Here is a 27,305-nt window from a genome sequence, read left to right as displayed (position 1 = left end):
TGGTTCAGGTCTATAGTTAGGGCTGGTTCAGGTCTATAGTTAGGGCTGGTTCAGGTCTATAGTTAGGACTGGTTCAGGTCTATAGTTAGAGCTGGTTCAGGTCTATAGTTAGGACTGGTTCAGGTCTATAGTTAGGACTGGTTCAGGTCTATAGTTAGAGCTGGTTCAGGTCTATAGTTAGGGCTGGTTCAGGTCTATAGTTAGGGCTGGTTCAGGTCTATAGTTAGGGCTGGTTCAGGTCTATAGTTAGGACTGGTTCAGGTCTATAGTTAGAGCTGGTTCAGGTCTATAGTTAGGGCTGGTTCAGGTCTATAGTTAGGGCTGGTTCAGGTCTATAGTTAGGACTGGTTCAGGTCTATAGTTAGGACTGGTTCAGGTCTATAGTTAGAGCTGGTTCAGGTCTATAGTTAGGGCTGGTTCAGGTCTATAGTTAGGGCTGGTTCAGGTCTATAGTTAGGGCTGGTTCAGGTCTATAGTTAGGACTGGTTCAGGTCTATAGTTAGAGCTGGTTCAGGTCTATAGTTAGGACTGGTTCAGGTCTATAGTTAGGACTGGTTCAGGTCTATAGTTAGAGCTGGTTCAGGTCTATAGTTAGGGCTGGTTCAGGTCTATAGTTAGGGCTGGTTCAGGTCTATAGTTAGAGCTGGTTCAGGTTTATAGTTAGAGCTGGTTCAGGTCTATAGTTAGAGCTGGTTCAGGTCTATAGTTAGAGCCGGTTCAGGTCTATAGTTAGGACTGGTTCAGGTCTATAGTTAGGGCTGGTTCAGGTCTATAGTTAGGACTGGTTCAGGTCTATAGTTAGAGCTGGTTCAGGTCTATAGTTAGAGCCGGTTCAGGTCTATAGTTAGAGCTGGTTCAGGTCTATAGTTAGGGCTGGTTCAGGTCTATAGTTAGGGCTGGTTCAGGTCTATAGTTAGAGCTGGTTCAGGTCTATAGTTAGAGCTGGTTCAGGTCTATAGTTAGAGCTGGTTCAGGTTCATACGGTTCCATCCGATGATCACAGCTCGTGTTTCATTGTGAAACATTAAATAACATTGATATGAGAGCAACACACAGATTTATCAAGATGTTCTTCTTCTTTATTTGTTGATATTGAACATGTTTCCTCCTCAGTCCAGACTGTATGTCCCCAGACCCTGAACTCCTCTCCTGGACACAGAGTCTGACTGATGAGCTCTGAACGCCCGGAGACGAGCCTCCTGGTTCCTGAAGGTGTCGAGAGCAGGAGCAGTCTGAGGAGGAGAGAGGAGGTCTGATAAGACTAGTACATGATCCACTATGTTCACCAGAAGGTACCTGAACAGGTAGTGAACAGAGTACCTGAACAGGTAGAGAACAGAGTACCTGAACAGGTAGAGAACAGAGTACCTGAACAGGTAGAGAACAGAGTACCTGAACAGGTAGTGAACAGAGTACCTGAACAGGTAGAGTACAGAGTACCTGAGCAGGTAGTGAACAGAGTACCTGAACAGGTAGAGAACAGAGTACCTGAACAGGTAGAGAACAGAGTACCTGAACAGGTAGTGAACAGAGTACCTGAACAGGTAGTGAACAGAGTACCTGAACAGGTAGAGAACAGAGTACCTGAACAGGTAGAGAACAGAGTACCTGAACAGGTAGAGAACAGAGTACCTGAACAGGTAGTGAACAGAGTACCTGAACAGGTAGAGAACAGAGTACCTGAACAGGTAGTGAACAGAGTACCTGAACAGGTAGTGAACAGAGTACCTGAACAGGTAGTGAACAGAGTACCTGAACAGGTAGAGTACAGAGTACCTGAGCAGGTAGTGAACAGAGTACCTGAACAGGTAGAGAACAGAGTACCTGAACAGGTAGTGCACAGAGTACCTGAACAGGTAGTGAACAGAGTACCTGAACAGGTAGAGTACAGAGTACCTGAGCAGGTAGTGAACAGAGTACCTGAGCAGGTAGAGTACAGAGTACCTGAGCAGGTAGTGAACAGAGTACCTGAACAGGTAGAGAACAGAGTACCTGAACAGGTAGTGAACAGAGTACCTGAGCAGGTAGAGAACAGAGTACCTGAGCAGGTAGTGAACAGAGTACCTGAACAGGTAGAGTACAGAGTACCTGAGCAGGTAGTGAACAGAGTAACTGAGCAGGTAGAGAACAGAGTACCTGAGCAGGTAGTGAACAGAGTACCTGAACAGGTAGAGTACAGAGTACCTGAACAGGTAGTGAACAGAGTAACTGAGCAGGTAGAGAACAGAGTACCTGAGCAGGTAGTGAACAGAGTACCTGAACAGGTAGAGTACAGAGTACCTGAACAGGTAGTGAACAGAGTACCTGAACAGGTAGTGAACAGAGTACCTGAGCAGGTAGAGAACAGAGTACCTGAACAGGTAGAGAACAGAGTACCTGAACAGGTAGTGAACAGAGTACCTGAGCAGGTAGAGAACAGAGTACCTGAACAGGTAGAGAACAGAGTACCTGAACAGGTGAACAGGTAGAGAACAGATTACCTGAACAGGTAGAGAACAGAGTACCTGAACAGGTAGAGAACAGATTACCTGAACAGGTAGAGAACAGAGTACCTGAACAGGTAGTGAACAGAGTACCTGAACAGGTAGAGAACAGAGTACCTGAGCAGGTAGAGAACAGAGTACCTGAACAGGTAGTACACAGAGTACCTGAACAGGTAGTGAACAGAGTACCTGAACAGGTAGAGAACAGAGTACCTGAACAGGTAGTACACAGAGTACCTGAACAGGTAGAGCACAGAGTACCTGAACAGGTAGTGAACAGAGTACCTGAACAGGTAGAGAACAGAGTACCTGAACAGGTAGTGAACAGAGTACCTGAACAGGTAGAGAACAGAGTACCTGAACAGGTAGAGAACAGAGTACCTGAAGAGGTAGTACACAGAGTACCTGAACAGGTAGAGAACAGAGTACCTGAACAGGTAGAGAACAGAGTACCTGAACAGGTAGTACACAGAGTACCTGAACAGGTAGAGAACAGAGTACCTGAACAGGTAGTACACAGAGTACCTGAACAGGTAGAGAACAGAGTACCTGAACAGGTAGTGAACAGAGTACCTGAACAGGTAGTACACAGAGTACCTGAACAGGTAGTGAACAGAGTACCTGAACAGGTAGAGAACAGAGTACCTGAACAGGTAGTACACAGAGTACCTGAACAGGTAGTGAACAGAGTACCTGAACAGGTAGAGAACAGAGTACCTGAACAGGTAGTGAACAGAGTACCTGAACAGGTAGAGAACAGAGTACCTGAACAGGTAGAGAACAGAGTACCTGAGCAGGTAGAGAACAGAGTACCTGAACAGGTAGTGAACAGAGTACCTGAACAGGTAGAGAACAGAGTACCTGAGCAGGTAGAGAACAGAGTACCTGAACAGGTAGTGAACAGAGTACCTGAACAGGTAGAGAACAGAGTACCTGAGCAGGTAGAGAACAGAGTACCTGAACAGGTAGTACACAGAGTACCTGAACAGGTAGAGAACAGAGTACCTGAACAGGTAGTGAACAGAGTACCTGAACGGGTAGAGAACAGAGTACCTGAACAGGTAGTGAACAGAGTACCTGAACAGGTAGTGAACAGAGTACCTGAACAGGTAGAGAACAGAGTACCTGAACAGGTAGTGAACAGAGTACCTGAACAGGTAGTGAACAGAGTACCTGAACAGGTAGAGAACAGAGTACCTGAACAGGTAGTGAACAGAGTACCTGAACAGGTAGAGAACAGAGTACCTGAGCAGGTAGAGGACAGAGTACCTGAACAGGTAGAGAACAGAGTACCTGAACAGGTAGAGAACAGAGTACCTGAACAGGTAGAGAACAGAGTACCTGAGCAGGTAGAGAACAGAGTACCTGAACAGGTAGAGAACAGAGTACCTGAACAGGTAGTGAACAGAGTACCTGAACAGGTAGAGAACAGAGTACCTGAGCAGGTAGAGAACAGAGTACCTGAACAGGTAGAGAACAGAGTACCTGAACAGGTAGAGAACAGAGTACCTGAACAGGTAGTGAACAGAGTACCTGAGCAGGTAGAGAACAGAGTACCTGAACAGGTAGAGAACAGAGTACCTGAACAGGTAGAGAACAGAGTACCTGAGCAGGTAGAGAACAGAGTACCTGAACAGGTAGAGAACAGAGTACCTGAACAGGTAGAGATATTGAGTCGTTGGATAGAATCAGTGAGTCGTTACCTGTGTGGAGGTCGGTAGAGTGAATGGTGTGTGTGTGACGGGCAGAGCTCTGCTCCTCCTCAGCAGACTGGTCCTGGTCTCAGGGATACCTCCTGGTTTCACCTGCAAACACACACATTCATACTGAAAGTGTGATGACATCACACCGTGCTCCACGGGATGATGACCATGGCCTCTGACTGAAAGCTCTCACCCTCTGCAGCTGTTTGTGGTTGTCGGTTAGATTCCTGCTCAGCTGCTCGTCCTTCCAGCGCTGAGCGTACCGATGAGCGATGAGGTCGGACAACGGAGACGACAGCCTGACGGACACATCGATCAGTCACCATCCATCAATAACTAATAATCAGCTCAGTGGGGGGGTTCCCACCTGGTTGTGACTCCGTGTGTGATGTCGGGCACCGCCACGCGCCGTGAAGCCACGCCCCCTTGGTATTTGGGGGCGGGGTTCTGTCTCCTTTCCCTGCCCCTCTGAGCCCGGTACTGACTCTGCTCTTTGGACGTCACCAGGCCGGACTTCACCGCGTCCCGGTTCAGAGACACGAAGTCCGGAAGGAGCGGTCGGTGAGGAGCAGAGTCTCCACGTTGGGACTGAACCCTCCAGCTGGACAGAGCTGAGGAGAGACGGGGACAGCGCTCAGAGACTACAACTCCCAGCAGCCCTCGCCGCAAGGTTTTACTTTCACATCAACAAAAAACTGAAAACTGAAAACTCCAGGTTGAGTTTGGACTCGAGGGACAGGAAGTAAATCCGCACCAGAACCACCTCAGACCAGAACCAGACCACCTGAGACCAGAACCAGACCACCTCAGACCAGAACCAGACCACTTCAGACCAGAACCAGACCACCTGAGACCAGAACCAGACCACCTGAGACCAGAACCATTGCCTGGTTCTAGTCTCAGATGGTTGTGGTTCATAGCAGCAGAATAATAATCAGTGATTCTTAAACCAACGAGAGTATTAATATAAAACCATGAAATAAAAGTCTGAAATTGTCCTCACAAAGACAGAAGTACAACACACACACCAGACCTGTGTGTGTGTGTGTGACAGCAGTGATGGTTGCCTGAAGGCATGTTTCCTTCAAGCAAACACACTTTGACAGCTGACCGCTGTTAAACCTCACACACACACTCACACACACACACACTCACACACACACACACACACACACATACACACACACACATACACACACACACATACACACACACACACACATACACACACACACACACTCACTCTCACTCACACACTCACACACACACATACACACACACACACTCACACACACACACATACACACACACACATACACACACACTCACTCTCACTCACACACTCACACACTCACACACACACACACACACACACATACACACACACACACTCACTCTCACTCACACACACACTCACACACACTCACTCTCACTCACACACACACTCACACACACACACACACACACACACTCTCACACACACACACACACACACACTCACACACACACTCTCACTCACACACCCATCAGAGGTCGTGTGTCGTCCTGTTTTCTTCTGATGGAACCTGATAAACTAGTTTATTTTCTGGATTAAATCCAAAGACATTTAGTTGAAGAGCTGGACCTCCATCCAGAACCAGAACCAGGACTCACAGCGGGCTGCTGGGTCCAACCTGTTAGGCTACAACAGACCGGTTCATGATCCGGACCCCCTTCAGGAGCCAGACCTGGGAGAGGAGCATGCTAACGCTATATGCTAATGCTACATGCTAATACTCCATGCTAATGCTACATGCTACATGCTAATGTTACGTGCTGATGCTACATGCTACATGTGTGTTGTGTGTTGTTGTTGATCACAGTGGGCGGGGCTTACCCTCGGCCACGCCTCCATCTCCCAGCGAGCCGCTGCTGATTCCAAAAGTGAACTCTGGACCAGGAAGTGACAGACCTCTGGACCGGGCCTGACCCAGAGGTGCCTGTTCACAGGAGGGAGGACCTCATCATCATCATCTTCATCATCAACAGACTGTAGCGTAACATTTTAAACCCTCCTCAGTGGTGCGTTCAGGGACTCTTGAACAGCTGGTCTGTGCTGCCCCCTCCGTCTCACTATGACTTCACTACAAATGTGTGATGTCATCATCCACAGCTGGTGAAAGGATGTGTTTTATCGTCATAAATATCTTTTATTCATTAAGTTAACTGACAGCAAAACGTTGCAGCCCTTTCACAGTAAAAGTCTCCCCCAGCTCCTTCACAATAAAAGACTTTATTTTGTTTACCTTGATGTGCAGCGGATTGGTCAACATGGAGTCTCTGACCACGCCCACTCTGGGTGACGACATGCTTCCTCTGTGGCTGATGATGAAGATGATGAAGAAGAGTTTTGTCTGTAACAGCAGTTAGAAGCGTTTATTAACGATCCTCCACTAAAGGGCCACTTACTGCCTTTTGATCCAGATGAAGACAGTTGAAAGCTCAGAAACCTGGTAAGTGACCCTTTAGTGTGAAGATGTTTTATTTATTTAAATAAGTTATTAATGATGACGTCACAACAACGAGTCTTAACTTAATGAGCTTCTGATTATTTTACAGATAATAAACATATTAATAGATCATTAACATATTAATTATATTATATATATATTATTATATAATATATATATTATTTATATTATATATATTATTATATTATATATATATTATTTATATTATATATATATTATTTATATTATATTATATGTATATATTATTATATTATATATATTATTTATATTATATATATTATATTATATATATATTATTATATTATATATATTATGTATATTATATATATATTATTTATATTATATATATATTATTTATGTTATATATATATTATCATATTATATATATTATTATATTATATATATTATCATATATATATATATAATAAAAACATTGAAAACAACCGTTTTCATGAATAAACAGATTTTGTTTCTTTTAATCATTTAAATCTGATTAAAGTCACAAAGTTTCTCTGAAGACATAAACACTTTAATATGTTTAATTTGTTAACTTAATATGAACATTTCTGCTCATAAACACGTTATTTAGTCGATAATTACGGATATAAACACAGATATAGAGATAGATGTTTATAAGTTATATATAAACATATAGATATTTATATTTATGGATATTAGTTATATATAAACATATAGAGATATTTATAGATATAAGTTATATATAAACATATAGATATTTATATTTATGGATGTTAGTTATATATAAACATATAGATATTTATATTTATGGATATTAGTTATATATAAACATATAGAGATATTTATAGATATAAGTTATATATAAACATATAGATATTTATATTTATGGATATAAGTTATATATAAACATATAGATATTTATATTTATGGATATTAGTTATATATAAACATATAGATAGAGATATTTATAGATATAAGTTATATATAAACACGATCACCTGTTTCCTGTCCTCCGTGGTCGAGCCGATCTGTTGCTATGGAAACAGGACGCTGAAATGTAAACAAAACCGGAAGTTTCACAATGACGTTTGTCAGAGTGAGACCGGAAGCGGCCTGCAGGGGGCAGCAGAGAGCGGTGCTGCGTTCAGGGACTGAAAAACATGGGGTACATCCCAAGTCTCTTAATTGCATCCCCGTTTCCTTCACTTGCGTCCTTTCCTTCCTTGCAAGGAAACCTAGCGAGGAGAGAGGAAACGAGGAGACGTGAGACGTCCTTTGCTCTGAAGCTGACGGAGGATCAGCTGATCCTTAAAGGGAGTTATTATATCTCTATATTTATTATAGTTCAGCTACATTCACACAAACAGACTGAAATAAAGAGGATAGAAGAAGAGTTGATGAGCACAAAGAGACGTGAAGCCTTCACTGGAGAACTCTTCTCTCATGGAGGACATCAGCTGAGCTCCTGAAGGTACCAGACCTCCACACGTGTGAGACTAAAGACCTTCACCAGACCACATGTGTCTCAACCCGCTGCTGTGAGCGACTGCAGTGTTCAGCTGCTCTCATGTATCCACAGAGGAAGCAGCACACACGCTGTACCAACGAAGAAGAACACCATGTCAAAGAACTTCACATTTTAGAGAAGCTAGGTGAGGGAAGTGAGTGTGCAGCTGGAGATGGACCGAGAGAACTTGTGAAGCTGATGAGCTCGCGCTTGAAGGCAACGAAGTGCCTCGCGCTAAGGTACCACACACACCACTCCACAGGAGAGACACGAGTCACGACATCAGAAGACATTTCACCCTAAAGAGTCCCAAACCCACTCCGGAAGAGCCAGTCTAGACCCAGAGACCGAGATGTGTGACGGAGGTGGTAACGCGCTCTACCACACTGTGGACCCGGTGGACTCACCGCCTCCACCAACACCATCATTCATTGATATTACTGATCAGCAGCTAGAGAAGAGCTTTTCCTCCATGAGTGCGGAGATCTCCGAGTGCACGTGAACGCAGCACGCACAGTTGTTACGTCACTCCACGCGCAGCCGCAGTTTAAACAAAGATCGTTTCTTCAAATGAGATTCAACTCCCGCGCGGAAACAACGACCGTTACCATAGCAACCCAAACCCACCCGGTGAACAGATAATCCTCTTGACTGATTATTATTATTATTATTATTGTTAATATTATTATTATTATTATTATTATTATTATGTCTAAATATTGATGAGTGTGATCGATGACGTTTCATTGTTTAAATGTTTCTGTTTTCACGTCGTTGTGTTGAGAACTGTTTCTGTTTCCGGTCAGAGTGAGACGTCACATCCGTCCTCACACATCGTCTCCTCTCCGCTCTCATGTCGGACCCCGTCTCTCGGCTCGCTGTGGACTCGAACCCTCCGGCTCTCTGATGCTCCGGTTCTGGCTCCGGGCGGCGGTGCTCGTCCTCTGGCTCTCGGTCCCCGGATGTCCCGGGACCCGGATGTCCCGGCTGTACACGGAGGAGGACCCGCTGGTGGTCCTGAGCAGCAGCAGCCTGAAGCCGGCCGTCGGTGGCTCTCCGTCGGCCTGGCTGGTCCAGTTCTTCTCTTCGTGGTGCGGTCACTGCATCCAGTACTCCAGCACGTGGAGGGCTCTGGCTCAGGACGTCAAAGGTACACACACACACACACACACACGCACACACACACGCACACACACACGCACACACACACACACACACACGCACGCACCAGACTCCGCGAGAGAGAGAGAGAGACACAGAGAGAGAGAGAGAGAGAGAGACACAGAGAGAGAGAGAGAGAGAGAGAGAGAGAGAGAGAGAGAGAGAGAATGAATTCATGCAAAACTCAACATGTAACTACTACAGAGATCAGCAGCAGAGCATCGTCTCTGACTGAGACCAGAATGTCTTCAGACTCCAAATGTTCACAGAGCTCAGTGGTCTTTGTTAGGGGGTCTACACCGGGACCACCACCAGCCCCTTGGGGAGGATCCACCTGGGTCCACCTGGACCCCCTCGCTCCTCCATCGTCCCGTTGGTCACATGGTGTTCGGTCTCCTCCTCTGGCAGGGAGGCACAGACCTCCAGCAGCCTGAGCAGCAGCCTGATGGACCGGATGCTGATCAGCGGTGTCCTCACAGCTCTCTGAGGGACTGTGAAGACCCCCCACGCCCGTAAGACGGACCGGTAGACGGCGTGGGACCAGGTAGAACCTCTGGGGCTGAAGCAGGAAACAGGTGTTTGTCTCCTCAGCAGCACACAGCCAGCATCAGTCCACGGCAGCCCAAGCTGGACCACCAGACCCTGTCCCCCCTCCTGGACCGGCAGGTACAGCACCGCAGGTCTCAGCCCGTGAGGCCCCGACCAGAAGGGTCGAGGCAACCCGGTCATTGACAGTCAGGCCCCCCCCCCCCCTGCAGGAGAGCTGAGGTAGAGGAACCAGAGCGCTGCTGTAGACCACTAGAAGAACCAGCAACACCAAGATGAAGAGAGTCACCTCATCACACACTCACTCAGAGGTTCTTCACCTCTGAGGACCTTCATCCCTTCATCTCCCTTCTTGAGCTTCCTGAGACTCGTCACCAGCTTCTTCAGACGGAAACCTTTCCTCTAAACGTCTCCTTTATGCTCAAACACTTCTCATGAATACTCCGAAACTTCTACAGATTGTCCAAAAGTTTCCTCCAGGAAGTCATCGATCTCCTCCAGCCTGTGCAGACCTCCACAGAGACCTTCAGACCTCATCTCCTCCTCCACAGCAGCCCCCCCACTCTCCTCTGGACCAGCAGCCTGACTCTGGTCAGCCTCCTCCACTCTCCCTCATAGCGTCCTCTGCTCCTGCTGTCAGTGCTTCCTCCACTTCTTTCCTTCCCTCTGCTCCTTTCCTTCCTGATGCTACCTGTGCTAGCGTGCAGCATGTAGCGTCCCTCCCCGTGTTCCCCCCTGAAGGAGAGCTGCAGCGTCTGTGAGGGACAGGTGAGCATGAACAGCTGTCTCCTGAAGGACTGGACATGCTTCAGACCCACCGTCCTGAAGCTGCTCGCCAGCTTCCCGGAGCGCTGCAGCTCTCGCTGCAACAGCTGGTCGTGGATGAACGGGGAACACCGGAGACGGTGACCCGGTGGAGGCACTGCGAGCGGGGAAACCTGCAGAAACACGCCGCTCAGCGAGACGCCGCTCGATATCAACTCAACGCCACAAAACGCTGAGAAACACCAGCACAGCTCTGCTCATGCTGCAGGACCGCGTGTCCCACATGGTCCCACACGGTCCCACACGGTCCCACACGGTCCCCCACGGTCCCACACGGTCCCCCACGGTCCCCCACGGTCCCACACGGTCCCACACGGTCCCCCACGGTCCCCCACGGTCCCCCACGGTCCCACACGGTCCCACACGGTCCCCCACGGTCCCACACGGTCCCACACGGTCCCCCACGGTCCCCCACGGTCCCACACGGTCCCCCACGGTCCCACACGGTCCCACACGGTCCCCCACGGTCCCACACGGTCCCACACGGTCCCACACGGTCCCCCACGGTCCCCCACGGTCCCACACGGTCCCCCACGGTCCCACACGGTCCCACACGGTCCCCCACGGTCCCACACGGTCCCACACGGTCCCCCACGGTCCCCCACGGTCCCCCACGGTCCCACACGGTCCCACACGGTCCCCCACGGTCCCCCACGGTCCCACACGGTCCCACACGGTCCCCCACGGTCCCCCACGGTCCCACACGGTCCCCCACGGTCCCACACGGTCCCACACGGTCCCACACGGTCCCACACGGTCCCACACGGTCCCCCACGGTCCCACACGGTCCCCCACGGTCCCCCACGGTCCCACACGGTCCCCCACGGTCCCACACGGTCCCCCACGGTCCCACACGGTCCCACACGGTCCCCCACGGTCCCACACGGTCCCCCAGCAGGAGAACCTCCACCGGGACACACGGTCCTCAAAGACATGGAGGCCAATAATATTATTAATATTAATATTAATAATAATAATAATAATAATAATATTATTAATATTAATATTAATAATATTATTATTATTATTATTATTATTAATATTAATAATAATAATAATAATATTATTATTATTATTAATAATTGATTCTTCATCGAACAATGAACTGAAATAAAGATGGTTTGTTTTATTTATCAGCTTTAAGCTTTGAAGAAGAATCATTTATTCTGTAGAACACACACACACACACACACACACACACACACACACACACACACACACACACACACACACACACACACACACACACACACAGTGTAGGTTTGTGTGGTATTAACCCCCCCCCCCCCTCAGACTGGCAGCAGGTGGTCCGGATCGGGGTCCTGGACTGCGCTCAGGAAGAAAACTTTGACGTCTGTAAAGAGTTCAGCATCAAGTTCTACCCGACGTTCAAAGTAGGTCACTGAGTACTACTGAGTACTACTGAGTACTACTGAGTACTACTACTGAGTACTACTGAGTACTACTGAGTACTACTGCTGAGTATATAATGCCGTGTACTAGTACTACATGATAACAGTACTCTTGTGTGTCCTCAGTACTTTCATGCTCACAGTGCAGAGACAGACAGAGGGACGAACTACAGAGGTGAGACGTCTGAACTCAAGGGTCACTTACTCTGTTTACACGGACTTCTTCATCACACGTCTGTCTCTCTCTACCTGTCTGTCTCTACCTGTCTGTCTCTACCTGTCTGTCTCTACCTGTCTGTCTCTCTACCTGTCTGTCTCTCTACCTGTCTGTCTCTACCTGTCTGTCTCTACCTGTCTGTCTCTCTACCTGTCTGTCTCTCTACCTGTCTGTCTCTCTACCTGTCTGTCTCTACCTGTCTGTCTCTCTACCTGTCTGTCTCTCTACCTGTCTGTCTCTCTACCTGTCTGTCTCTACCTGTCTGTCTCTCTACCTGTCTGTCTCTCTACCTGTCTGTCTCTACCTGTCTGTCTCTCTACCTGTCTGTCTCTACCTGTCTGTCTCTCTACCTGTCTGTCTCTCTACCTGTCTGTCTCTACCTGTCTGTCTCTACCTGTCTGTCTCTCTACCTGTCTGTCTCTACCTGTCTGTCTCTCTACCTGTCTGTCTCTCTACCTGTCTGTCTCTCTACCTGTCTGTCTCTACCTGTCTGTCTCTACCTGTCTGTCTCTACCTGTCTGTCTCTCTACCTGTCTGTCTCTCTACCTGTCTGTCTCTCTACCTGTCTGTCTCTACCTGTCTGTCTCTACCTGTCTGTCTCTACCGGTCTGTCTTCAGGTGCAGACAGAGAGATCCAGTCAGTGAGACAGTTGATGGTGAACATCCTGCAGAACCACACCAAGGTGGACTGGCCGGACCACTGTCCCCCACTGGACCCCTACAGGTACCAGAACCCGGAGGGAGCCGACCTGAGAGACATGGAGGGAACAGAACAGACAGAATGAGTGATCAGACGTCATGTGGTCTCTTCTGGTTTACTTCCTGGATGACATGATGTGGTTCTGTGTGTCTGTAGTTCTGTGGAGCTGCTCCCTCTGCTGGGTCAAAGGTCAGACCACTACACCGCCATCATCGTAGAGGAACCGGACTCCTACGTAGGACGAGAGGTAACGGTGGACCAGAGGGTCTGTCAGTGGTTCATCATTCATCACTTCACTCTGAAGATGAACCCTTAGAGACAAGAGAGTGAGTGAGTGAGTGAGTGAGTGAGTGAGTGAGTGAGGAGTGAGTGAGTGAGGAGTGAGTGAGTGAGTGAGGAGTGAGTGAGTGAGGAGTGAGTGAGGAGTGAGAGGAGTGAGTGAGGAGTGGTGAGTGAGTGAGGAGTGAGTGAGGAGTGAGTGAGGAGTGGTGAGTGAGTGAGGAGTGAGTGAGTGAGGAGTGAGTGATTGAGTGAGAGGAGTGAGTGAGGAGTGAGTGAGTGAGGAGTGAGAGGAGTGAGTGAGGAGTGGTGAGTGAGTGAGGAGTGAGTGAGGAGTGAGTGAGGAGTGGTGAGTGAGGAGTGAGGAGTGAGTGAGGAGTGAGTGAGGAGTGAGTGAGTGAGGAGTGAGTGAGTGAGTGAGGAGTGAGTGAGTGAGGAGTGAGTGAGTGAGTGAGGAGTGAGTGAGTGAGTGAGTGAGGAGTGAGTGAGTGAGTGAGGAGTGAGTGAGTGAGGAGTGAGTGAGTGAGGAGTGAGTGAGGAGTGAGTGAGGAGTGAGTGAGGAGTGAGTGAGTGAGGAGTGAGTGAGTGAGGAGTGAGTGAGTGAGTGAGGAGTGAGTGAGGAGTGAGTGAGTGAGGAGTGAGTGAGGAGTGAGGAGTGAGTGAGGAGTGAGTGAGTGAGTGAGTGAGGAGTGAGTGAGGAGTGGTGAGTGAGTGAGTGAGGAGTGAGTGAGGAGTGAGTGAGTGAGGAGTGAGGAGTGAGGAGTGAGTGAGTGAGGAGTGAGTGAGTGAGGAGTGAGTGAGTGAGTGAGTGAGTGAGGAGTGAGTGAGGAGTGAGTGAGGAGTGAGTGAGGAGTGAGTGAGGAGTGAGTGAGGAGTGAGTGAGTGAGGAGTGAGTGAGTGAGTGAGGAGTGAGTGAGTGGTGAGTGAGGAGTGAGTGAGGAGTGAGTGAGTGAGGAGTGAGGAGTGAGTGAGTGAGGAGTGAGTGAGGAGTGAGTGAGTGAGTGAGGAGTGAGGAGTGAGTGAGTGAGGAGTGAGTGAGTGAGGAGTGAGTGAGTGGTGAGTGAGTGAGTGAGTGAGGAGTGAGTGAGGAGTGAGTGAGTGAGGAGTGAGTGAGGAGTGAGGAGTGAGGAGTGAGTGAGTGAGGAGTGAGTGAGTGAGTGAGGAGTGAGTGAGGAGTGGTGAGTGAGTGAGTGAGGAGTGAGTGAGGAGTGAGTGAGTGAGGAGTGAGTGAGTGAGGAGTGAGTGAGTGAGGAGTGAGTGAGTGAGTGAGTGAGGAGTGAGTGAGTGAGGAGTGAGTGAGTGAGTGAGTGAGGAGTGAGTGAGTGAGGAGTGAGTGAGTGAGGAGTGAGTGAGTGAGGAGTGAGTGAGTGAGTGAGTGAGGAGTGAGTGAGTGAGGAGTGAGTGAGTGAGGAGTGAGTGAGTGAGGAGTGAGTGAGTGAGGAGTGAGTGAGTGAGTGAGTGAGTGAGTGAGGAGTGAGTGAGTGAGTGGTGAGTGAGTGAGGAGTGAGTGAGTGAGTGAGGAGTGAGTGAGGAGTGAGTGAGGAGTGAGTGAGTGAGTGAGGAGTGAGTGAGTGAGTGAGGAGTGAGTGAGTGAGGAGTGAGTGAGTGAGGAGTGAGTGAGGAGTGAGTGAGTGAGTGGTGAGTGAGGAGTGAGTGAGTGAGTGAGTGAGTGAGTGAGTGAGTGAGGAGTGAGGAGTGAGTGAGTGAGTGAGTGAGTGAGGAGTGAGTGAGGAGTGAGTGAGGAGTGAGTGAGGAGTGAGTGAGGAGTGAGTGAGTGAGTGAGGAGTGAGTGAGTGAGGAGTGAGTGAGTGAGGAGTGAGTGAGTGAGTGAGTGAGTGAGTGGTGAGTGAGTGAGGAGTGAGTGAGTGAGTGAGTGAGTGAGTGAGGAGTGAGTGAGTGAGTGAGGAGTGAGTGAGTGAGTGAGTGAGTGAGTGAGGAGTGAGTGAGGAGTGAGTGAGTGAGGAGTGAGTGAGTGAGTGAGGAGTGAGTGAGTGAGTGAGGAGTGAGTGAGTGAGGAGTGAGTGAGTGAGTGAGGAGTGAGTGAGGAGTGAGTGAGTGGTGAGTGAGTGAGGAGTGAGTGAGTGAGTGAGTGAGTGAGTGAGTGAGTGAGGAGTGAGTGAGGAGTGAGTGAGTGAGGAGTCTTCAGCCTTTACTCCAAAGAGACATTTTGTTTTATTCGTCTGGAGCCACTAAAGCTCTGTGATGTCACAGTTCATAAAGTTTTATATAAAGTTATGTTATTTATACAGAAACTATAGTTTGTTGTATTTATGAAATTATAGAAGAAGAATAAAGACACTTGTTGACACTTTGTTGCTATTTTACGTGTTGTAACAACATCAAAGTGATGAAGAGGAGTTTGCTGCAGCAGCAGAGGAATCGCTCTTCGTCGTTCTGTGTGTTTGTTCTGGAAGCGCGTCCAGCGGCGTCGTCGGCGCTACGGCCTTGAGCAGCTCGTCTACTTCCTGTTTCCACCCGCACGCCTCAGTGCACGTGAACAGTGCACGTGATGTTGGATTTGAGGCGTTTAAGTCTGGACGGAGATCGTCTGAAGCTCCGTGTGGACTCAGCCGGTCCTCTCTCTGCAGAGTTCTGCAAAGCTTTCTGGACGTATTCGCTCATGAAGGTCTGGCCTCTGGTTCCGTGCTGATGTCCTGCTGCAGAGCCGTGACAACGGGAACCTGCAGGACATCCACTGTGTCTCTACTGTGTGTGGATCACAAGCTTTGCCTCCAGGCTGAGGGACGCTATGGAGCAGGTCCTCCATCGGGACCAGACCTACCACGGTAGACCACGTCTACCTCATGGGTGATGTTCTGGAGGTCTCCAGCTCTTTGGGTGTTAACATAGTCCAGGAGATCTTTCCACATGGAGATGGCTGCTCCCTCAGATGGCTTCTAAAGGTGGAGTATTGGTTTTATCCCGACTGTGGCCCCGTCTAACCGGTCTAGACCCTCCCTCAGGCTTCCTGGCCCACATACAGAAGAGAATGGTGGATTTCTTTTGGGAGGGTCTGCACTGGGAGCTGTGTTTATCCAGAGAGGAGGGGGGACAGCCGGACGGACACTTTTAGAATTCAGTTTGTGCAAAAGTTCCTCACAAGCGGTGTCCCCCCCGGCCTGATGGGGGCGCTGCTCGAGTCCAGGACCCTGAGCCTGCAGCAGCTGGTGGACGAGGTGGACTCTCTGCTGGGTCTGCATTCTGTGGAGAGGAGGCTCCCTGCAGACCCTTTCCCCCGAGATCTCCCTGAGCCCGGGTCTAGAGGAGCTCACCACGACACGCCCAGAAGAACTTTACATGAACTTTTATTATCAACTATTATATATATTTAATGCAGCAGCACTTTATTGAGTTGTACAAATTATAAATATGTAAATAAAGTATCCCCCCCCCCCTCTCTCTCAGGTGGTTCTGGACCTGGTCCAGTACTCCGGTGTGGAGGTGAAGAGGGCTCTGAGCTCTGATCTTCCTCTGCTGGACGCTCTGAAGATCACAACCTTCCCTTCTGTTTACCTGCTGCACCCCAACGCAACACACACACACCTGCATGTGTGAGTGCATACACACACACACACACACACACACACACACACACACAGACACACACACACACACACACACACACACACACAGACACACACACACACACACACACACACACACACACACACAGACACACACACACACACACACAGACACACACACACACACACACACAGACACACACACACACACAGACACACAGACACACACACACACACACACACACACACACACACAGACACACACACACACAGACAGACACACACACACACACGTGTATATATATATATACACACACACACACACACAGACACACAGACACACACACACACAGACACACACACACACAGACAGACACACACACACACACGTGTATATATATATATATATATATATATATATATATATATATATATATATATATACATACACACACACACACACACACACACACACACACACACAGACACACACACACACACACACACACACACACACACACACACACACACACACACACACACACACACACACACACACACACACACACACACACACACACTCTCTGTTAGTCTTTCATGAACCTGCTCTTCTTCTTCTTCTCCTCCTGCAGTCAGAAGCGGTTGCGTTTCTTCTTCTCCTCCTTGTTGAGGACGCTACCAGGAGTCCAGCGCAAGCTGAAGTCCAGCACCAGTACCAGTGGAGTCCTGATGGGGGCGCTGCCGGACCAACGGGGCAGCGAGACCTGGAGAGACTTCGACAGGTCAGAGACTCGGTGGGACCGGATCAGCTCTGTCTGAGGACTCTGTGGTGTCCTGGTCTGAGGACTCTGTGGTGTCCTGGTCTGAGGACTCTGTGGTGTCCTGGTCTCGGTGGATCCAGTAAACCCTGCTCTGTGTCTGCAGGTCTAAGGTGTACCGGGCTGATCTGGAGTCGGCCCTCCACTACCTGCTGAGAGTGGAGCTGGCTACCCATAATACCTTGCAGGGGGAGGAGCTACAGACCTTTAAGGACTTTGTTACTTTAGTCGCTAAGGTAACGACAGAGTTCAGAGGAAAACTAATGTAAACGTACTAGTACTAGTGTACTAGTACACAGTACTGTGTACTCTCTGTGCACATTACCCACAGAGCAGCAGCATTGTGGGTAATGTGTCTCTGTGTGTAGTTGTATCCAGGTGGAGGTTCTGTGGTGAAGCTGATGGAGACGCTCTCTGATTGGCTGCTCAGTCTGCCTCTTCCACGAATCCCCTACCAGGCGGTCCTGGACCTGGTGGACAACAAGATGAGGGTGAGACACACACACACACACACACGCACACACACACACACACACACACACACTCTGACCTCACTGAGTCCCTGAGGGTTCAGGGTTCAGGGTTCAGGGTTCAGGGGGACATTGGGATCGGGCCTCACACTCACAGAGCAGCAGCTGACTTCCTGTTTCCTGTCCAGATCTCAGGCGTGTTCCTGGGGGCGGAGCTTCGCTGGGTTGGTTGCCAGGGCAGCAGGGCGGGGCTTAGAGGTTACCCGTGTTCCCTCTGGACCCTGTTCCACGTCCTCACCGTCCAGCATGAGGCCACGCCCACTGCCCTGGAGAACACAGGTACACACACGATGTACACACACGTACATGTATACATGTATATACATATACTGTGTATATGTATATACATGTATACATATACTGTGTATTGTACACATGTAGCTATAATGAAAGAATAAATCTCTCGTTCATTTTAATGAATTTGTTGAGTTTGTTGAACTTAAAGACTTCATGTTGTGACCAATCAAACACGAGGAAACAGGAAGTGATGTCGAGACGTCTCTCTGTCTCTCTCTCTCTGTCTCTCTCTCTCTCTGTCTCTGTCTCTCTCTCTCTCTGTCTCTGTCTCTCTCTCTCTGTCTCTCTCTCTCTCTCTCTCTCTCTCTCTCTCTCTGAGATGGTGGTGGACAGCGTGGTGAGTTTTGCTAAATGTTTGGTGATTTGTCTCAAACTTTTCTAAAATCTTTCTCCATAGTTCACTGTGTGATTGAGTTGTGGTGGTGTGGTGTGTTTTCGGTGAATTTCTGTGTTGGTGGTGGACAGAGAACCGTGTTTCTTGTCGGGGATGGCGTCCTCTGAGACGGCGTCCATGTCTTTGAGGCATGGCGTCCGTGTTCAGCCTGACCCGAGTGTCCCGGTAGAGGCGGTTCTCCTGGCTGTGGGGGACCGTGTGGGACACGCTAACCTGTCCTTTGCCTCCCGGATGAACAAAGGTGTGCTTGTGTTTTTAAAAGAGGAGCGTTTTGCGTCACGCTGAACGGCGTGTATCTGCAGGTGTCCCCGCTCGCAGTGCCCTCCACCCGGGTCACCGTCTCCGGTGTTCCCCCGTTCATCCCCGACCAGGTGTTGGAGCGGGAGCTGCAGCGCTTCGGTAAGCTGGCGAGCAGCTTCAGGACTGTGGGTCTGGGCTGTAAAAACGATAAACTGAAGCATGTCCAGTCCTTCAGGAGACAGGTGTTCATGTTCCTCACCTGTCCCTCACAGACGCTGCAGGTCTCCTTCAGGGTGAAACACGGGGAGGGACACTACATGCTGTACGCTAGCACAGGTAGCATCAGGTGCTCTGAGTGTGGGGAAGTGGGCCACAAGCGGACCGCTTGTCCTAACAGGCCGGCCGAAGGGCACCCCGAGCCGGGGGCCGTGCCGGCGGAACACACCGGAGCTCCGCTAAATGACGAGCCGGCGGAGGTCGCTGCTACGCGGGGGGGCGACGGCCCGCCGACCGAGGCTGGGGAGGGGCTTAGCGGGCAGACAGACAGTCAGGACGGGGAACAGAGAGCTGATTCAGGCGGAGACACAATTATTGATGAGGAAGCAGCTGCTCTGAGTCTCATGACAGAGGGAAGGAAAGTAGCAGAGGGAAGGAAAGAAGCGGAGGAAAGGAAAGAAGCGGAGGAAAGGAAAGTAGCAGAGAAAAGGAAAGTAGTAGAGGGAAGGAAAGAAGCGGAGGGAAGGAAGGTAGCAGAGGGAAGGAAGGTAGCAGAGGGAAGGAAGGTAGTGGAGGAAGCACTGACAGCAGGAGCAGAGGACGCTATGAGGGAGAGTGGAGGAGGCAGCAGTAACGGGCCGACAGCTGAAGCTGACCAGAGTCAGGCTGCTGGTCCAGAGGAGAGTGGGGGGGCTGCTGTGGAGGAGATGGGGACTGACTCTGACTCTGACTCTGACTCTGACTCTGACGGTCTCTCTGTCACAGACTCACAGTCTCTCAGTGGAGATCTGTACAGACTGGAGGAGATTGATAACTTCCTGGAGGTGACTTTTGGACAATCTGTAGAAGTTTCAGACTATTTTCCGGACACAGACAAATTCATGAGAAGTGTTATAGCCATAAAGAAGATGTATGGTGAGGATGCTTTAGAGGAAAGGAAATGTTTCCGTCTAAAGAAGCACATGACGATCCTCAGGAAGCTCAAGAGGGGAGATAAAGGGAAAGGTCCTAAGAGGTTAAAAACCTCTAAGTGAGCCTGTCATGGATGTGTTTCACTTCTTCTTTGTGTCACTGTTTATTCTAACTGTCTACATCACAACTCTTTTTCATTTCTCAATGCACACGGTGAGGGTTGGCTCTTTAAATATGAACGGTGGGAGGGACCGGCAGAAGAGAGCGGTCACTGCAGACATGATCGCTCAGAAACGACTAAACGTTGTTTTCCTGCAAGAAACGCACAGCGACCCACACAACGAGGTGGACTGGGGTTTGTGGTGGAAAGGCCGGTACGTCCTGTCTCATGGGACCAACCTGTCTGCAGGTGTAGCCGTTCTGTTCTCTCCTGGGCTGGATGTTAACATCCTCTCCTCCACAGAGGTAGTGACAGGCAGGGCTTTAGTGGTCAGAGCATCAATACAGAACATTACTTTTGTTTTTATTAACATCTATGCTCCAAACCAGGGCTCACACAGGACGGACATCTTCCTCAAACTCAGAGATGTCCTGCAGCAGTGTGATCACAACGACTGTGTGGTGATGGGGGGGGACTGGAATTGCACCATCAATCCCTTATTAGACAGAACAGGAGAGGAACCTCACCTACAGTCATCCACCACCTTGTCACAGGTGATTGCAGAGTCAGGTGTGGTGGATGCATGGAGGGTCAAACATCCCCGGGCTAGGCAGTACACATGGGTGAAGGTGTTAGATGGGAACATTAGGGCAGCCAGGCTGGACCGGGTTTATGTATCTGATAGTTTCAGTAACTGCTTATTGAACACATCTACCCAGTAGGATTCACCGACCATCACCTCGTCACTGTCGATGTTCACACCTCACCAACCACCAAAGGCAGCTCTTACTGGCACTTTAACACTAAGCTGCTTCAGGACAGTGACTTCTGTAGAAAGTTTGAGGTTTTCTGGGGGATCTGGAGAGAAAAGAAGAGCGACTTTGAGTCCCTGAGTCAGTGGTGGGATGTAGGAAAGGCACATATACGTGTCTTTGTTCAACAGTATACGAGTCACTCCACAGTAAAGGTCAAGAGGGTCATTGAGGATCTAGAAACTGAAATCAGGGATTTAGAGCACAGTCTACTCACTCACACCAGCACAGACACTCACAGGCTTCAGCAGAAGAAGCAGCAGCTAGGCTCATTTCTACGGGAGCGAGCTAAAGGAGCTTTGGTCAGGTCAAGGTTCACCAGTGTTAGGGACATGGATGCTCCTACCTCCTACTTCTTCAATCTGGAGAAGTCCGTCTCTCGGACCAAACAGATGGTGTGTCTCCGCCTCCCGGATGGTGAGATGACGACTGACCCGATCGAAATGAGGCAACATGCTGTAAGTTTCTACAGCGCCCTCTTCAGGAAGGAGGACAACCACAGAGAGAGTGTTGACGAGCTGCTTCAGGACCTTCCTCAGCTGGGCCCCGAGGACAGAGCTGCTCCCTGGAGGAGCTGACCGCTGCTGTGGGTCAGATGGCTGCTGGGAGAGCTCCCGGACTGGACGGACTGCCTGCGGACTTCTATAAACACTTCTGGAAGTGTTTGGGAGCCGACCTGTGGGAGGTGCTGCAGGAGTGTTCACTGACAGGCCTGCTGCCGACGACATGTCGACATGCAGTACTGTCACTGTTACCCAAAAAAGGAGATTTGTCCTCACTAAAGAACTGGAGGCCGGTGGCGTTGTTATGCACAGACTATAAACTTCTTTCCAAGGTGCTCGCCAACCGGCTTAAGAACTTTCTGGAGTCTATAATCCACAGAGACCAGTCTTACTGCGTACCGGACAGATCCATCATGGACAACATTTTTCTCATGAGAGACTTGTTGGACCTTTGTAAAGTGCATCATATTGATGTTGGTGTTATATCATTAGACCAGAAGGCTTTTGATGGTGAAGGGTTTGTGTCACTGGTGAGTCTGATGTACAAGGAAGCTGCTTGTCTGGTGAAGGTGGGGGGGCGCTGAGCTGTCCAGTTCAGGTCCAGAGAGGCATCAGACAGGGACGTCCTATCTCTGGACAGCTGTACTCCATTGAGCCTCTCCTGAACAGGTTGAGATCCCGTCTGTCAGGACTCATGTTACCGGGGCTGCCTCAGCGGCCCTCGCTGGTGGTGTCAGCATATGCTGATGATGTTCATGTGTTCGTCAACGACCAGAGGGATGTCCAGTTCCTAGGTAGCAGTTTAGATCTGTTAGAGAGGGCATCTTCAGCAAAGGTCAGCTGGGAAAAAAGTGAAGCTTTGCAGGTTGGGCAGTGGGCAGACAAGGAAACACCAAAGCTACCAGGAAGCATCAGATGGGGAAGGCAGGGCCTGAAGGTTTTGGGTGTTTTTTTGGGAACAGAGGAGTTTCAAAGACAGAACTGGGAGGGTGCTGTGGAGAGAGTGTGTACCAGACTGTCTAAATGGAAATGGCTGCTACCTCAGCTCTCCTACAGGGGGAGGGGCCTGATTGTCAACAACTTGGTTGCCTCAACCCTTTGGCACAGACTGGTAGTCCTACCGCCACCACAGGGCCTGATTAAGGAAGTCCAGAGGAAAGTTGTGGATTTCTTCTGGTCAGGGCTTCACTGGCTGAGATCTGCGGTGCTGTACCTGCCGGTCCAGGAGGGAGGACAGGGTCTGGTGGACATTGCATCACGCATCACAGCCTTCAGACTGCTGTACAGCTTGGGCCTGCCATGGACTGATGCTGCCTGTGTGCTGCTGAGGAGGGCTGGACGTTTAGGTTACGACAAACACCTGTTCCTGCTTCAGCCCCAGTCAGTGGATTTAACCGGTCTGACACCGTTCTACCAGTCCGTCCTACAGGCGTGGCAGGTTTTTACAGTCCGGCGGAGAGCTGTGACGACACCAGGGATGTGGCTCTTTGAGGAGCCGCTGTTCGGAAGCAGCTACGTCACATCCCAGGTCCTGACGTCTGTCAGCCTGAGATCCAGACTGAGAGAGGCCGGCTGTGTGAAGCTGGGGCATCTGATGAAGACCTCCATCCCTCATCTAGCGGAGCTGACCAGCATCCGGTCCAGCAGGCTGCTGCTCAGGCTGGTGGAGGAGGTCTGCGCTTCCCTGCCAGAAGTCCTCAGAGCGTATATCTGAGCAATGGGACGATGAATGTGAGTATGTCTTCCCACCCCTGGCTGTCAGTCCTGCTGTGGGACAGTGGGAGGATGAGGAGGACATCCTGCTGTCTCTGAAGACACCACAGTTGGGGGACTTTGAGACTCTGGGGAGGAAAGCAGCGTATCAGACCAGTGTGAAGGTCTCTAACTTGCGCTCTCTGGCAGGAGTGAGGGTGTCGAGGTGGACTGATTATTTTGGCAGGGGATCCTCCCCAAGGGGCTGTTGGCGGTCCCTGTACAAACCCCCTGCAGACAAACGGACAGGGGACCTCCAGTGGAGGATTGTACATGGGGCCATAGCTACTAACAGGTATCTGGTGCACCTGGATCCTGGCTCAGGGGACAGCTGTCCTTTCTGCTCACAGACAGAGACCATCCATCATCTGTTCGTTGAGTGCTCCAGACTGGTGAGACTCTTCAGCCGCCTGCAGGCGTGGTTTCAGGGCTTAGGAGAACACTTTTCTTTCTGTCTCTTCATCTATGGTCCGAACTACTCCGCTAAAAACAAATCTGTCCTCACACTGATGAATTTCCTTTCAGGACTGGCCAAACTAGCAATTTGGAAAACCAGGAAACACCGTGTGAGGGGTGGAGGGTCAGAGGACGTGGTTCTGATGCTGACGGGGCTGCTGGCTGCTCGGCTCAAGCTGGAGTTCTGTTTCTACCGACTGACCAAGAAAACTGAACTCTTTGTGAACATTTGGGCTCTGAGAGACGTTCTGTGTTCAGTCAGAGATGACGCTCTGGTTCTGAACTTATGATTTGTGTTTGTTTTCTTTAATTTTTTCTTTTGGTTTTGTTTTGTTTGGCATGATTTAAGTTTGTTGTAATTTCTGATAAACAGTGAAACTGTAAACACAATTGAATTGGAAATAAAAGTTTCTGTAAAATCAAAAAAAAAAATCTCTCTCTCTCTCTGTCTCTCTCTCTCTCTCTCTGTCTCTCTCTCTCTCTCTCTGTCTCTCTCTCTCTCTCTCTGTCTCTCTCTCTCTCTCTCTGTCTCTCTCTCTCTCTCTCTGTCTCTCTCTGTCTCTCTCTCTCTCTCTCTCTGTCTCTCTCTCTCTCTCTCTCTCTCTCTCTCTCTCTCTCTCTCTCTCTCTCTCTCTCTCTGTCTCTGTCTCTCTCTCTCTCTCTCTCTCTGTCTCTCTCTCTCTCTCTCTCTGTCTCTCTCTCTCTCTCTCTCTCTCTCTCTCTCTCTCTCTCTCTCTCTGTCTCTGTCTCTCTCTCTCTCTCTCTCTCTGTCTCTCTCTCTCTCTCTCTCTGTCTCTCTCTCTCTCTCTCTCTCTCTCTCTCTCTCTCTCTCTCTCAGGTCTGGAGGTGGAGGCGTCTCCGGTCCTGCAGGTGATGCGTCGCTACATCAAGACGTTCTTCGGTTGTGAGGAATGCGGTCGTCACTTTGAAGAAGCTGCTGCTGTCAGCGTGGAGAAGGTCCAGAACCGGGAGGACCAGATCCTCTGGCTCTGGAACCAGCACAACATGGTCAACTACAGACTGGCAGGTACGTGAACCCGCTACTGCAGGCTCTGGTTCATCAGAATCATTCAGAGGGACTAGTTTAGTCCAGGGTCCCTGATACCTGGTTTATCTGGGCCAGTAGATCCTGGTAGGGTCTCTCAAGGAAAGGTGGTCTCTGGGGGTCCAGATCAAGAGATATCCACTGACCCTTTATGATCGGCCACAAAAGAGTTGTAGACCCTGAAGGACTGGATCAGGTTCAGCCTGAGACCCTGAAGGACTGGATCAGGTTCAGCCTGAGATCCTTGTTTTCTGAATGGAGTTTGGTTTGTATGATGATGATGATGATGATGATGATGATGATGATGATGATGATGATGATGATGTAATAACATTAGCTCCTCCCCCTCCTCCTCCTATAGGCTCCCTGAGTGATGACCCTCTCTTCCCTAAAGCTCCGTGGCCGAGTCCCTCCCTCTGCGCCTCCTGCCACGAGGAGAAACACGGCGTCCACGTCTGGAACCACGACAGCGTCCTCCTCTTCCTCCGACAACACTACGGGGCCTCCAACATGTCCCCCAAGTACTCCGTGACCCCCCCACGAGCACCCGCACCTCCTCCTGATCCTCTACCGACCAGCCAGCCACAGGAGGAGCGAGGAGGAGGAGGAGGAGGAGGAGGAGGAGGAGGAGGAGGAGGAGGAGGAGGAGGAGGAGGAGGAGGAGTGAGGAAGGAGCCCGAGGAGAAATCTGAGAAGCAGCCGGTGTCTGGACCCGGACACCAGGCTCTCAGTGGGGGGGCGGGGGAGGAGGTTCTGGGTCTGGGAGGAGGAGGAACAGGAGGAGGAACAGGAGGAGGAACAGGAGGAGGAACAGGAGGAGGAACAGGAGGAGGTGTTTGGATCCTGGGTCTGGGTTTTAACAGCGTGGACATGAGTCTGTGTGTGGTCCTGTACGTCTGCTCCTGCCTCTTCCTCATGCTGCTCTTCTTCTTCTTCAAAGTCCGGTCCAGGAGGTGGAAACTCAGACACTCCCGCCTCCACGTCTGACCGGGACCGGGACCGGGTCGGCCTGACCGGGACCGGGTCGGTCTGACTGTAGTCCTGGTCTCACAGTCCACCAGAACCACTGATGTGCCATATTTTGGATTTGTTGTATTTATAGAATCAGTTTTGAACTTCTGACCGTGTGTGTGTGTGTGTGTGTGTGTGTGTGTGTGTGTGTGTGTGTGTGTGTGTGTGTGTGTGTGTGTGTGTGTGTGTGTGTGTGTGTGTGTGTGTGTGTGTGTGTGTGTGTTGCCGCGTTAAAGTGTTAAAAAGATGTTTTTTAAACATAAAATGTTCAAACTGAAAAACTCAAAAGTTTAAATTAAAAACAGAATTTTCTTGTAAATCAAGTTTTCATTTCGAGCGTTTTTAATTTATATTTTTAAGTTTTAATTACATTTTGAAATTTATATTTTCACAAGAACCATTTATCACTTAAATATTTAATTTTCTTTAGTTTTTTTATTCTTATGAATGAATTCATGGTGGTTATTATTGAGACGTGCAGTTTGTTCTTCTTCATTTGTTCGATGTTCTTTATTTAGTTTGTGATGATTCTGGAGCTGAAACCTCTGTCTGTTTTTCTCTGCTGACGCCTGAACGCACCGTCCGTCCTCCGTCTTTCTACTCTTCTGATTGGATGTTTTAATGAGATGTAAATAATCCGTCTGAATAAATCAAGTTTGCAGCTGACTGACTCAACTTTACTGCAGGTTGCTGGTTCAAAACCCCCAAAAACCAGACCGGAGCTTCAGGTCTGAAACCAGGTCTGCTGTGGTCCTCCAGCTTAGGAAAGGTAACAAGGACTTAGGAAAGGTAACAAGGACAAAACAAAATGCTGAACAAATCATTAATGTACAATTAAACAGCAACTATGTTATTGAACGGTTGCTTTACATGTTGCTGCCGCAAGGAATTGTGGGACGGCATTATCTCCTTTCCTTTGGTGAAGGATGCTCTCGTGTTTCCTATGTTTAATCTTTCACCCGAGGAGGGAGAAGAGTACACACATGTAGTACACACACGTAGTACACACATGTAGTACACACATGTAGTACACACATGTAGTACACACGTAGTACACACATGTAGTACACACATGTAGTACAAATCACCTCCGAGAACGAAGGAAATTATATTTTAAAATATTTCAAAAACGTACATGACGAAGAGATTCTGATCAAATGGACCATGTAACTTATTTTAATCACTCAAAAACATATATGCACAAAGTACTTCAAGGTACTACAAGTACTACCACAATTTCACCGATTTCTCACCAGGAGAAGGCGATGTTCACCGTTATCGATCCAGCCGCGACCTACAGGACACACACACAC

At 49.5% G+C, this 27,305-nt stretch overlaps 2 protein-coding genes across 2 annotated transcripts; one reads left to right on the top strand and one right to left on the bottom strand.

Moving 5' to 3' along the window:
• Positions 1–1,109: 1,109 nt before the first annotated feature.
• On the bottom strand, positions 1,110–7,790 carry cfap77 (cilia and flagella associated protein 77; the record flags this gene model as incomplete). The annotated part of the gene is made up of 7 exons (XM_079161889.1): positions 7,674–7,790; positions 6,472–6,579; positions 6,063–6,165; positions 4,554–4,797; positions 4,380–4,485; positions 4,187–4,288; positions 1,110–1,232 (listed from the first exon to the last, which is right to left on the bottom strand). Exons 2-7 carry the CDS (start codon positions 6,532–6,534, stop codon positions 1,110–1,112), a joined length of 741 nt encoding a protein of 246 aa, XP_079018015.1. The 5' UTR covers positions 6,535–6,579; positions 7,674–7,790.
• A 1,226-nt stretch (positions 7,791–9,016) lies between these two features.
• qsox2 (quiescin Q6 sulfhydryl oxidase 2) lies at positions 9,017–26,656 on the top strand. Its single transcript, XM_079161899.1, is given in 14 exon segments — positions 9,017–9,332; positions 12,008–12,108; positions 12,253–12,301; positions 12,962–13,067; positions 13,200–13,290; positions 16,728–16,873; positions 17,479–17,628; positions 17,771–17,900; positions 18,033–18,155; positions 18,323–18,473; positions 24,775–24,963; positions 25,343–25,641; position 25,644; positions 25,796–26,656. Coding segments are annotated over 14 exon segments (1,953 nt in total). The 5' UTR covers positions 9,017–9,088; the 3' UTR covers positions 25,969–26,656.
• The last annotated feature ends 649 nt before the right edge of the window (positions 26,657–27,305 follow it).

Source organism: Pholis gunnellus, assembly GCF_910591455.1.
Source record: "Pholis gunnellus genome assembly, chromosome: 6".
NCBI classification, from domain to species: domain Eukaryota; kingdom Metazoa; phylum Chordata; class Actinopteri; order Perciformes; family Pholidae; genus Pholis; species Pholis gunnellus.
The sequence above is the reverse complement of the archived record's forward strand: the minus strand, read 5'-3'. Positions and strand labels throughout refer to the sequence as shown.